The sequence below is a fragment of the Vigna umbellata genome, chromosome 7 (assembly GCF_029865625.1).
Source record: "Vigna umbellata cultivar VRB3 chromosome 7, Vumbellata_1.0, whole genome shotgun sequence".
Taxonomy (NCBI): Eukaryota; Viridiplantae; Streptophyta; class Magnoliopsida; order Fabales; family Fabaceae; genus Vigna; species Vigna umbellata.
This window is the reverse complement of record NC_142171.1, coordinates 22,447,276-22,460,207: the sequence shown is the minus strand read 5'-3', so window position 1 is coordinate 22,460,207 and position 12,932 is coordinate 22,447,276. Positions and strand designations below refer to the sequence as shown.

Below are 12,932 nucleotides of genomic sequence, written 5' to 3'. Positions count from 1 at the left end.
ATCCTTTTGGTTTGTTCGACAACCTTGTCAAAGAATAAAAATTTGTCAAAAAGAAAATTTCTGTCAATTAGTAATAATTTCCTTTGATAAATATTAAACATCACTTTTGGACAATTAAAATGCATTTTTCTTCCAATAACAAATTGAAGTAAATATTAGCAAGTTAAATGTTATATTGAGGATTATATTGGATTTTAATTTCCTTTGAAGTTATCTAAAAACACATTATATCTTTCCATAAAATACTAATATGCTGAGAAGTTTCAATGATTATATGTTAGAGTTAAAGATAGCTTATATATACCTTTATCCTTTTATCTCTTAATATCTTTCAATATATTTTTTAATGATTAAATTATACCGAAAGATCAAGTTGTAAAATAGACAGATTCAATTATTAATCTTGACAAAATTATTTTAGAAAAATTTAGAACGTTGTTGCTTGTGGTGAGCAGAAAAGGAATGATGGGTGTTCTTACTGAAATTGGGAGTAAGACCCTCTGATATGTGGCAGCGACGATTGGACTAAAGAAGTTCCTTAGTGTTGAGAAACGGGGTAGGTTCTGATTTTTAGAATAGCATAATTGAGCATATATGAGGTTCTATAGAGTTTAGGGATCATGTGTTGTTTATGACATCGGAAAGGTATAGAAAATCCTTTTTTATACCTGTTAATCCAAAACGGGCATAGATTATTGATTATCTATAACGGTTCAATATTATAATAAGTATGAACTATTTTACATATTCAATTTCTTTTTCTCGCAATACTTTTTCTTCTATGCAATTTCTTTTTCTTTCGGGTTCTACGTTCTCCCTCCTTTATTCTACTACATTCTCTTCCATTTTTTTTCTTTCGTTGTCCTCCATTCTCCTTTGTTATGGTTGTCATTGTTCTCGTTCGATTGTCGAGGTGGTTGGGTGAAGCTGTTGTTTGACATTTGAAGTTGTTTGTCATGGTTGAAGTTCTCGATTGTAGTGGGTGAAACCCTTGCCCTTGTTGATGTCGTCTACTATTTTGTGAATTAGGGTTTATGCTGGTATAATTATTCTCTTATTGATTGACTTATTCTCTGTTTACAAAATTGGCTTTGTTGAATGGTTTAGGCTTTCTTATTCTCTGTTCTGACTATATATAATTGGTTTTTAATTCTAATTTCCTCTGCTTGAGTGCGTGCAAGTTCGATGTCTCTTCACTCCTATTTCCATGTTGGACTTGAATTTTAATCTTAATTTTGAATTTCAATTTGCTTCTTGTGTTTGTAATGTTCCATCCTATTACTTGTTGTCTCTTGAATTTGAGTTGGATTTGAAATTTTCTTTGCGTCTTTTTGTTTCGATTGGCGTTATGTGATCTCGGTGAATCCTATTTATTTTCAAGACTTTTCAACTAGTGAATATATGTCCTATGTACAAAATGCAGATGATAATGGTGGACTCTTCTCAATTCGGTGGTTTAGAGTTGTTCTTGATGAAGCACATACCATAAAATCTTCTAAGAGCCAAGTTTTTGTTGCAGTTGATGCTCTAATTGCTAACAAACGTTGGTGTCTAACAGGCACCCCAATTCAGGTGCATTAGAATGGAGTCTTTCTCTGTCTCACGGCTGACTAATTTCTTTGTTGTATAAGTTGATTAATTAACTAATTAATTTACCCTGAATAAACCTTTTTATACTAATCCTAAATTATGTGATGCATCAACATGATATGCCATAAACCTTTAGTTGGCACCAAGGTTGCTTCATATGGTTAAACTTATAAAATATTTATTTAGCTTTGATTGTGTCTTGCAGTTTCCATCTTTGGGTTGTATAATTAGATTTTATCCATGTCATTATAATTTCTTAATACATGAAATTAGTCCATGATCATCTTTTATTTTTACATCCATATACTGCATCATCAGAGAACATGACATCCATAGACTGCATCTGGAAACAAGATTGACATCTATATATTGTATCAGAAGAAGAACTACATTAGCATCTGGTCTGGGTCTGATATAACTCTAGTGATGTTAGGTGTCACAATTTATTTTTGTAGAAGTTCGCTCTTGTCTATGAATATTTTTTTTTTGAAACACTTGATTTTGTTGTAGGACTATGTATGATTTTAAGAGTTGTAAAGGCAATGTATGATTTTAAGGAACATAGTAATAAATTTGGGGATGTTTTCTTCCATATTTTTTCCAACGATTTTCTCTTGTCTCTTAATAAAACCTTGGAAATATACTTAAGGTGTTTTAGCTCTAAGTAGCCTAAGAGCTGGAGTTACGTTCTACCTTGGGATGAATACTGGTATAACACCATTTTTCAAGGGTTAGATAAATACACTCTCATTGAAGTGGTGTGCAGGAGAGCTCCTATTTCCCTAGCTCGCTTCATGCCCGAAGAAACTATAGTGGAGGCAGTAGCACAACAACTTCAAAGTAGGAATGAAGCCTTCAAACAACAAAAGTATCACCTTATCAAGGTCGAAGAATAGATGGTGAAGTTTGCCAATAGGAAACGGAGTATCTTTGATTAAGGTAGGGGATTGGGTATTTTTGAAGATTAGACCACATAGACAGAGATCCATGCCAAATTACACTCGAAATTGGAAGCCATGTATTATTGGTCATTCCAAGTGCTCAAACAAGAAGGACCCATGGCCATTCAATTCTAGCTTCCAAAAACAACTCACATTCATCTTGTTTTCCATGTATCCCAACTTAAAATAGTTATAGGGATACAACAGGTTAAGAAAGAGCAACCAAAAGACTTACAAGGTAGGGGGAAATCTACTTTCCCTTCAAAGTGTTTGGAAAAAGGTTGAGTCTGTTAGAAAGGGAACCGGTACCTCATGTCCTCATTGAATGACAGGATTATGACAGGATAGGAGTCCAAAATAGGCTACATGGGAGGATAAGGCGACCAAAAGGGTCCAATTCCCTAACTTTCACCTTGAGGAAAAGGTTGTTTGGGACCCAGAGAGTCTTACTAGAACTATAAAAGTTTACATTAGAAAGAATGGAAAAAAAAAATAGTTGTTAGGGGGTTTTAGGGAAACAATTCGGTGGAGGTTGTTAGGTAGTTGTAGTTCCTTATGAGGGTTTACCTTTTAAGGAGGGTTGGTATCTAGGGAAAAGCAAATTTTCTATCTTTGTTGTTGACAGGATTGTTCCCATGTGAAGGGAGATTGTTCCCTTCGATATTATTGAACATTTTTCTTTGTCTCCCAAGTAATAATACAAGGTTTACATTGTGTGCGTGTTACGTGTTCTATTCTCAAATCAAAAGAGGGATTGGGTTTCTTGTCACCAAGAAACCTAAAAGATACAAAGCCTAGCTTGTCGGGCTGCTACAATACAGAGGCCAACAAGTTATGAAACAAAGCTCAGCCAAGGCAACTGTTGTAGTGAAACACTATAAGAAAAATGTGTGTTTCTTATCAGTATTTACATACGGATTTTAATCTGTAGGTAACATAGATATTACATACAAATTTTACATACAGGTTTTTCGAAGAATATTGCATAAAAATTTTACATACAGATTTTTACTTATTGATTTTCCATATGTAAAATCCATATGCAAATTTATTGTGTGAGGGTGGGAAATTTTGCGAAAGGATGGGATGTGGAAGTACTAGTACAAGATTCATATATAAGTAAAAATAAATTTACCTACTGATTTTATATACAAATTTAAATGTAATTAAATATTTAAAATAAAAATCAATAGTTATTTACACACTACCTCACTCAATTTTTGTTTTCTTTTCTCAAACCCTAAAAGCTCGATCACCTACTAACTCACACCCTCAAAATCAGTCTCACTCTAAAATCATTTACTCATAACCTTCATTTGAACCCTAGCCTCCACCTCAAATGCCTCCTCTACGTTGGCCCTTCCCCTAGAACCCTACCCTTTGCCACGTGCTCCTTCTTTGGATTGAAAGATCATCAAATCGAAGGATTTCTTACTCAAACTCGTGTGGATACAATTGGAACGGTAGTGGCTAAAATGGTGGGGATGCAAAGGAAGAAGAGGAATTTGGTGGTTGTGAGGAACAAATCCTCAAGCATGCAGAAAGCATCGTGGAGACAAACAATGGCGATGCCATGCATGAGAGCAAAGATGAGGACAAAACAGACATTGATGACGAACACAACGAAGACGATCAGCCTAGAGAAGGGTTTCAAAATCCTTAACTTGTACAAAGCTTAATTGATTTTTTTATCCCTTAAATCCCATAATCTTATAACCCTAAATCGCTCTCTTCTTTCTTATGATTGAAATAGAACTTTTTATCGTGGGGTTCATTATTGTTAGGAGATTGAGATTGAGGTGAAAGCCTTGCGTTTTGGGAAGATTGAGGGTGTTATAAAGGAATGTTTACTTGATTGTTCAATATTCACTTAGAAAGTGGTCGTAGGAGATGATTACTATGTACTTTCATGCATATAATCTTTTCTGGACCAATATAATATCCCTTTAATCTGTGCTCAATAAACTCAGGTTTCTTCCTTTTTCATTTCGAACATAAAAAGTTTGTTTGTTCTCTCTCTACACCTGAATATAAAAGAAATGACCTAATTGAAGGATTTGGACAATAATATTATGGATGTTGCTCCTTCCATCGCTACCTTTGCTCCCTCCACCTCCCCAACTTTCTATAAAAAAAATTTAATTACAAAATTAACCTTTTTTTTACTTTATAACCTTATTTATTTACTCTTCTGAAATCTTAAATTTCTATTCATATTCACTCACCCATTTTCACTGTGATTTTCACTATGTAGCCCCACCACCTTTGCAAGTCTCACTTTTTCTTTTCTCTCTTTCAAGAGCCCCCTCCACTCTCAAATCCGTTCCCATCCCTTCCAAGATCCGTTCGCACCCCTCTAACTCTCAGATCCGTTATTTCTTTTTCATATCGTTTATTTCCTGTCTCCATCTCCGTTTGGGTTTTGTGGTGCAGCAGTGCGGGGTGTTTGCGGTGGTCATTCAGCGGTGCAGCGGTGCGGTGGTACGGTAGTGTGTCCGGTGGTTAGTGGTGCTTCGTTTCTACGTCTTGGGTCTACGAGAGGTTAGTTTTTTCTTTGCTTCATTTGCATGATAGATTTATAATTTTTTTTCACCACTGAAAGGTGCAGTTGTAGAAAGCAGTTATAATAGGGGTCCTCAAGTTGAATTAGGTAGAGCTGGAGAGAACCTATGAAGATTTCAATAATATTATTAATACTTTTCTTGAGAAAATTTGGGATTCTTACAAAAGTGATATTTCATTGCAATGTCTGAAGCTGAAAAGAAATAGGAAAAGGGTGACTCTGTCTGCGATGAACCCCTTGAGTGTAGAATTGTTAAGCTTGTTGGATTACTTGAAGTTGGAATGAAACAGGAAAGGGGTGACTATCCCTCTAATGATGAATTATTGGCTGCTGAATTTTTGATTGGGTTGATTTAGCTTTATTACTTCACTGGTCATGTTGTAATTAACTTAAGAGACCATTTTGTAATTAACTTGAGAGAGCGGACAAGCACTTTTATAAAGCACGGTTGGCCTTACATTGCTTTAAGTGGGCTTTACCTCGTTGATAATTTTGAAATTAACTTCGGGCTACGAAAATCCACTTATCTCAAGCAATTTTTGAAAAAATATCCAAGAACTCTAAGAAGAAGGATGGTGATGATGATTAACTATGATTATAATCATCCCCCAACACATTTAAATTATGTTCTGATTTTATATTTTTTATTATTTTAATTTTATCCTACATCTTATATTTGACTTTTGTAAATCATCACCTATTCACAATTGTTTTGGTTTGTATTTTCTCTGTGTGTGCAGAGGAGGAGGAAGAAGATAACAGACCATGAACGAATGTCGACATCCGTTTAGCCTTATACGGATGTTGATTTAAGTTTTAATTTAGGGTTGATTACATACCTCCACACCCACCTTCATCCCTTTAACCTTCAAGCACCACTGACACTGCTGGAACAATTCCTTCCACCACCACCTGTAACCACTCACTCACCACACTCTCACACCACAATGAAAGAAAGAGAGAAGAAAAAATTTGAACGTTAAAGAAGAAGAGATGAAACAGAAACAATGAGAGGACTAGAACGTTAAAGAGAAAGAAGAGGTTATGTGTGCGTAGGGGATTGGAGTGGGTAGAAGTTAAAAATATTAACTCTAAAAGTAAAATTTTACTCAAGGATAAAAGAGAGGTGAAGGGAGGGGTAAAAGAGAAATAGAGAGGTGGAGGGAGCAAGCGATGGTGGTGGAGGGAGCAACACCCTAATATTATTTCTTTAAAACACTGGTGTGTGAATGGGTATTTAAGATTTATATATTTTGCGCAATTTCTGTCATTAGAGTTGCGTTTGATTCTTATAATGTTATTATTATTATAAGGACAAACTATTTGCATTTTTGTTAATTCTTCTTGGCATTAATTTCTACTTTGGCATTGTCGTTAATAAAGATTTTATTATGCTTGTTGACATTGAAGGTGCTAACGGTCTTGTCGCGCCAAGAGATTTCCTTGTTCCTACTGCATGGTTTGAAGATAAATCCTATCCTGGGTTTTGCTGCAGTTCAAGATGTTTCTCCCTTCAATGTGTTTGCTTGGCGTGGTAATTATTTTCCATATAAGGTCAATAATAAATATTAAAACTTACGACATGTAGAAGTGTTACTTGTTTTGGTTCAGTTCCACACTTAGCCAAGAATTAGATTCAAGTGATGAATCAATATTTCCTTCTCGTTAACAACCCGTATGTGGATTAGAAAGTGCATCTTTGCAAATGGACAATTTTGACCATTCATGTCTATCTTCTATTAACGCACCCGAAAACTAAAGAGCGTTTGATTGATCCTTTTGCTTTATTTTTCCATCAGGGAGACTACCGTGTGTTTAATGTGTTTAATCTTGTCAGTGTAAATATTTCTCTCAAGATTTCATGTTCATATCACTGGAAATCATGCGTGTAGGACTATCAATATGTATTAGTTGCAATCTATCCAGTTGGGGAACCTATAACAAAGGTGAATTTAAATTTTTAATCGCTTACTTAAAGTTATCAACATGTCAACAATTTTGTTTTTTTTTTTCATTAAAACTAGTTTCCCTCAGGCTGATTTATATTATTGTGCATCACATATATACAATCTATATTTTATTCTTGTATTGCTCAGAGGAATGATACTCCTCCACTTAAATTAATTAAGATGTTTTGTTTATTTATTTCTTGTCTGTGATGATTATCTGATTGTACAATGTTTTCTACTGATCATTGATTTTGGATACGTTTAGGTTAAAATGTTAACATGAACTCCCCTGCTTTGGGATGGAATTGGGTTCGAGAAAGGGGTTTTGAGATCCTTACTTAAATTAGCAAGAAGAAATTGACTAGCATCATGAATTTAATTTATAGGTGACGATTACAGGTGACCAAGCTTTCACAGCTTTCCATTTTGCTAGCCAAGTTCATATAATCTCAAAACCTACATTAATCCTTGGATGTCACCTGATGAGACATAAAACATTCGCTACAAGTAATTATTTTTCTTTTCTGGCTGCACCTACCTATTTATACAATTATGTTCTGCAAAACACGCGATCTTATACAGTCATTGTGATTTTCTATTATTATTAACATTTAAATATGGTATTCTGTTATCATTGATATTAATGTGACGTTGCTAATCATAAATTGTCATTATATTGAAGTGACCAAAGAAATAATAACGTTTGCAAGTCTCACCAACTTTTCTAGTTTAGGCCCATGTAGGAATCACTCTTCCTCTAACTCAAAGTGGATCCTCCTCTTCAAATTTGTCTAAAGAAGAAGGTTCAACATTTGCTAAGCAAAAGAAATCTAAGTCTGCACTGGACACGTCTTGAAAGAATGCCAATTTGCTTGTTAGGAATTCTTTATTGCTTTCGTTTTGTCATGTTTGAATGTGATGGCAAAACGAATTTACAGTTTTTGCTTCTTTTAAGAGTACGTGAATAGTGATCTTTGACAAGGATACAAAAAAATGTTCTTATTGTTTTATAAAAAATGTACAACTAATTTTCTACGTACCTGTGAATTGCTAATTCTTGACAGATTTATCGATCAGGTATCCATTTTTTGGTCATCAAGTTCCAACATTCTTTTGCCCCCAAACGCATACTAGTTATATTTCTTTTCCTTATTTCATGAAAGTTGGTGGAAGAAGATGATTATCAAATGAGACGAATCTGTATCAATTGGGAAAAAAACTTCCACTAAAGAAAACTTAAAAAATAATCAGATTCATTCAACTACTATATGCATAACCGAAATCAACTCAGTGGAAAGTTTGTGAAGCAAAATGCTTTTTGGTGTGCTCAAAAGAAAAGTAAAACACTTTTTCTGATTATCCAGGCATTCTTGTTCTTGACTCTTTATTCCTATCTCCCCTAATACAATGCACATGAAACACACCCAACATTCATCTTATTCTACTGTAGGGATGCATGATGTGGTGAGTCAATGAGTGACTGAAATATTGTACTAATCGATTTAATTTCTTATACAATTTTACACCCACAACATAAGAGAGGTAGAGTTTCCGTTCCTTTAACACCCCAACTCTTGAGATCTCATGGTTTATTGCAAAACCAGTAAAAATTCAAAATTTATGATAGTACGGAAACGTATTTTTCAAACTTTTAAATGTTTATAATTTATTCAAAACATAATCGTTCCAAAAACCTTATGTAATTATATTAATTCAAATTAATCAAATAACGAAAGAAATAAAATAACTTTAATTGAAACCCAAGTTTGTTCCCCGTCCTCTCTCGAGTCTATCATGATTTTGGAACATCTGTACACTAGTGCAGAAAGGGCTTTAGACGTCCGTTCTTTTGGCCTTTTTACGTCCGACCTACCCCCAACGTCTTTGTGGGTGACGTTACTCAGACGTCGGGGGTAGACATCGGACGTGTATATAGACGTCCGGTGCCTTCCTCCCCCGACGTCTTCTCAGACGTCCGGCGTTTCCTCCACCCGACGTCTACTCAGACGTCTGGTGCCTCCATCCCCCCGACGTCTACACATACGATCATATGCCTGAATGGTTTTGTGCTAGGGTTGGCGTTGGACGTCGGGTTGTACACTGCCGGACGTTTATATACGTCGGACAGTGCACTAACAGACGTCTACTGGGCGTTTTTTTTAAAAAAAGTTAATTTATTTTTGCAATAAAACCACACCTGAAAAGCAGAAAATTGTCCCAGAACAATTTTGCAATAATATATATATGTGTTTCATATAAACAAAGTTATACTTAATGTAAAATATAATCACCTACCAAAACTATCAAGATAAAACTTAAACTAAAACTAAGCAATGTTCAACAACAAAATAAACTATTCCTAATTCCATTTTTGCAGAAGATAAGCGGTTCACTCCTGCCTTATCTGCCTAATTGTGTCCTTTGGTATAGGAGATGTACTCTTGAAGCACTGCAAAATTCAAGAAACATTCATTATGGTTTCATATATGTTTGAAGATGAATTTGATTTGTAATGTATTCAAGGTATACATCATTACCTTATTCTAGTCATATGTAATGACAGCTCGAATGATGGTCTTAATCCAACACATCACATAGAAGCCACATTCCCATGAATCTAGCTGCTGGTTACACTAAAATGACAAACTAAATAGTTAAGAATTTAGATCATTCAATAACATAGAAAATGAATTAGAACTATAAATGACTTACAACCTTTGGATACAAAATTTGAACCAGTTGACCACGAGATTTACTAATAACTCTGTACAGATTGAAAACACAGTATAATTAATATGACTATATTTATCATAAAAGTTGAAGGTGAACATCAAATTCAAAGTCATTTTTGGAGAAACACTTACCCTTGAAGCATGGTTCTCAAGTCATTTTTCATCCTCCTGTGCAACGAACAAAACCATATAATTTTACATTATTTGGGAATGATGACCATCAACTGCCAGTGCGACCTATCACGAAGGACAAATAGTTATTTAACTAATTAAGGAAACGATAATAATGAACTGACCACATATAACAACACCTACCCCTCAATGTATGGCACAAGGTATACGTCTCTTTTTGACTCATCCATCCATGTTTGCAAATAATGTTGTCCGTTTTTAAGTGTGTTACCAGATGGTTGAATGGTCTGAGGTTCAACAAATCCGTACATGGAAGACCAACCTTGGTCTACAACGATTGTGTCCATGTAACTAAAACAACAAAGTTAAGTTGTTAGAAACTATAACAATGTAAATAAAATTAATATGAAAGACCAAATTGTCTATCTTACATGCACCACAGCTGAATAATGGAAATATTCAACATCTTGTCTCCCCTAATCACCTACAATGCATCAGAGAATGTGATATAAACTGGCACATGTGGGGGAAGACCAAAGACTCTAAAATCCCAATATAGGGTCGATGTCAACATGTCTCCTATGACCATCCATGCGTCCGGATGTCACATCTGTCACTCGGGTGACGCCTCGTCCACGTCTGGTCATTCCCGATCCTGAGTCTGAGGCCGACATACCTGAAAAATTATACAAGGTTAGTAATAATTCAATTATGATGAACATACATATAAAGTCAATAAAAAACAAAATATCAACCTATTAATTAATTGTTTTTTCCCAAATGTCTTCGTTGTGATCACTACGAATTGCCTGCATGACATCGATAACGTCATCAACTGGGTCTTCAGTGGGTCTAGATGCAACAAATGTTGTCTCAAGTATTTCAAGAGAATCGTCATCATCATGTTCATGCATGTTTTTTCCTTCTAAAACCACTGACCATTTTTTATTCGCTCGATCATTTATGTAGAATATTTGTCTTCCTTGACTAGCCATGATAAATAGTTCATGAGTGTAATTCATCTTGTTCAAGTCTACCAATGTGAAACCAAGGTCATCTGTCATGACACCAAAATTTATATCAACCCATTTACACTTGAAAATTGGGACTCTAAAAGTGACGTAATCAACTTCCCATATTTCTTGTATTATTCCAAAATAACTGATGGATGCTGTGATTGGATTTTTTTCTTTAGAACTAGCAAAGTGCACAACCTCAGCTTGTAGTGTGACGCCACTATTTTGAACTCTGCTTTTGTCATCTTCTACCTTTGTCTGAAAAGAAATATTGTTTATATAGTACCCACCATATGTAATGACATCTGTGTTCGGCCCACGAGATAAGCTTAATAAAGTTTCAGAAACATGTGGAGTTGCATAAATCTTTTTCTTAAACCATTGCAAGAAGGTTTTCACATGTTCATTAAGATGTCATTTTTCACTCATTTTTGGGTTTGCTGCCTTTATTTCATTAACGTGGTCAGAAATGTAAGGAATCACATCAACAGTGTTGTTTAAGACATGCAAATGAGCTTGGTCAATTTCTTTTCTGCTAACACTTTGAATTCTCACACCTCGAACACCCTTACCTTCACATTTTCCTTCATGTCTGCTCTTGGGAAGACCGACGGGTTCACAAGATGGCATATAACTTGACCAAAATACAATGGCTTCTTCTGCAACATATCGCTCTATGATTGAAGCTTCTAGTCTGTACTGATTCTTGACATATTCCTTTAAGATCTTCATGTATCTTTCAACTAGGTACATCCACCTTAAGAAGACCGACCCACATATTCGAATTTCTCTAACTAAATGAACAATCAAATGTACCATGATCTCAAAAAAGGAAGGTGGAAAATACATCTTCAACTGACATAATAGTCTTATTCCCTCATTTTCTAATTCATCTAAACCTCGAGGTCAACAACTTTCTCGCAAATGGCATTAAAGAAAAAACTCAGACGTGTCAGAATACCCCTAATAGAAGGAGGTAATATGCCTCAAATAACAACAGGTAATAATTGTTGCATCAATACATGACAATCGTGAGACTTTAAACTAACTAGCTTTAAGTCTTGCATAAACACAAGGTTACTAATATTTGAAGAATAACCTTGCGGAACCTTCACACTTCTTAAACAGTTACAAAAACTTTGTTTTTCTTTTTTGGGAAGTGTGTGACAAGCTGGAGGCAGATAGGTGCGTCTTCCTATTATCTGTGAATGTAACTCAGATCGGATTCCCATGTCAACCAAATATTGTCTTGCTTTTATTTCGTCTTTGTACTTCCCTTTGACGTTTAATAAAGTTCCGATGACACTGTCACAAACATTTTTTTCAACGTGCATCACATCAATACAATGTCTAACATCAAGTTCACACCAATATGGAAGCTTAAAAAATATTGATCGTTTCTTCCAAATGTTCTTTGCAGAGGTACTTTTATGATGTTTTCCAAACACAATGTCAATGTTTTTGACTTCGTTGTACACTTCTTGACCATTCCGGGTCTGCACACAACCTCATCCTCAGCATGACCATTAAATGCTTTTTTCAATGTACAATAAGGATGATTACGAGGAAGAAATTTTCGATGTCTTGTATATACCGTCATCTGACCATGCTTCAACTGAAGGTAACTAGTGTTTTCTTCACATATGGGACATGCAAAATGACCTTTAACACTATAACCGCTCAAGTTTTCATACACTGGGAAATCATTTATAGTGCAAAACAACATTGCACGCAAATGGAACTATTCCTGAACATGTGAATCAAACACGTCGACCCCTTCTTCCCACAACAATTTCAAATCATTAATTAAAGGTGCTAAGTAAACATCAATGTCATTTCCAGGTTGTCTAGGACCCGATATCATCATGGACAACATATATTTTCTCTTCATGCACAACAAAGGAGAAAGATTGTAAATAATCAACATAACTGGCCACAAACTGTGTTTGCTACTTAAGTTTTCATAAGGATTCATATCATCAGTTGCAAGTGCAAGCCTTAAGTTTCTT

At 35.0% G+C, this 12,932-nt stretch overlaps 1 protein-coding gene across 21 annotated transcripts; it reads left to right on the top strand.

Annotated features, from left to right (window-relative positions):
- Window positions 1–356: 356 nt before the first annotated feature.
- LOC124834005 (uncharacterized) lies at window positions 357–7,681 on the top strand. Of its 21 annotated transcripts, none has more exons than XR_015780886.1 (7): window positions 357–556; window positions 1,424–1,572; window positions 4,786–5,072; window positions 5,835–6,315; window positions 6,505–6,628; window positions 6,894–7,040; window positions 7,309–7,681. XR_015780886.1 is itself a non-coding variant. In XM_088094701.1 (5 exons), exons 1-4 carry the CDS (start codon window positions 4,007–4,009, stop codon window positions 7,003–7,005), a joined length of 423 nt encoding a protein of 140 aa, XP_087950827.1. In that variant the 5' UTR covers window positions 1,580–4,006; the 3' UTR covers window positions 7,006–7,040; window positions 7,309–7,681. The 21 variants fall into 21 exon arrangements, 2 of the variants coding, with proteins under 2 accessions (XP_087950827.1, XP_047164537.2); XR_015780887.1 differs by having other exon boundaries at window positions 358–556; window positions 6,987–7,040; XR_015780879.1 differs by having other exon boundaries at window positions 363–556; window positions 6,505–7,040.
- Window positions 7,682–12,932: the final 5,251 nt, after the last annotated feature.

Bases quoted from the DNA above. Each gene is read 5' to 3' on its own strand.
- LOC124834005 (XM_088094701.1), top strand. From the start codon at position 4,007: ATGGTGGGGATGCAAAGGAAGAAGAGGAATTTGGTGGTTGTGAGGAAC. The intron at 4,179-4,964 runs GTTTCAAAATCC...TTTGTGGTGCAG, and splicing joins GACGATCAGCCTAGAGAAGG to CAGTGCGGGGTGTTTGCGGT. The intron at 5,073-6,504 runs GTTAGTTTTTTC...TTGACATTGAAG, and splicing joins ACGTCTTGGGTCTACGAGAG to GTGCTAACGGTCTTGTCGCG.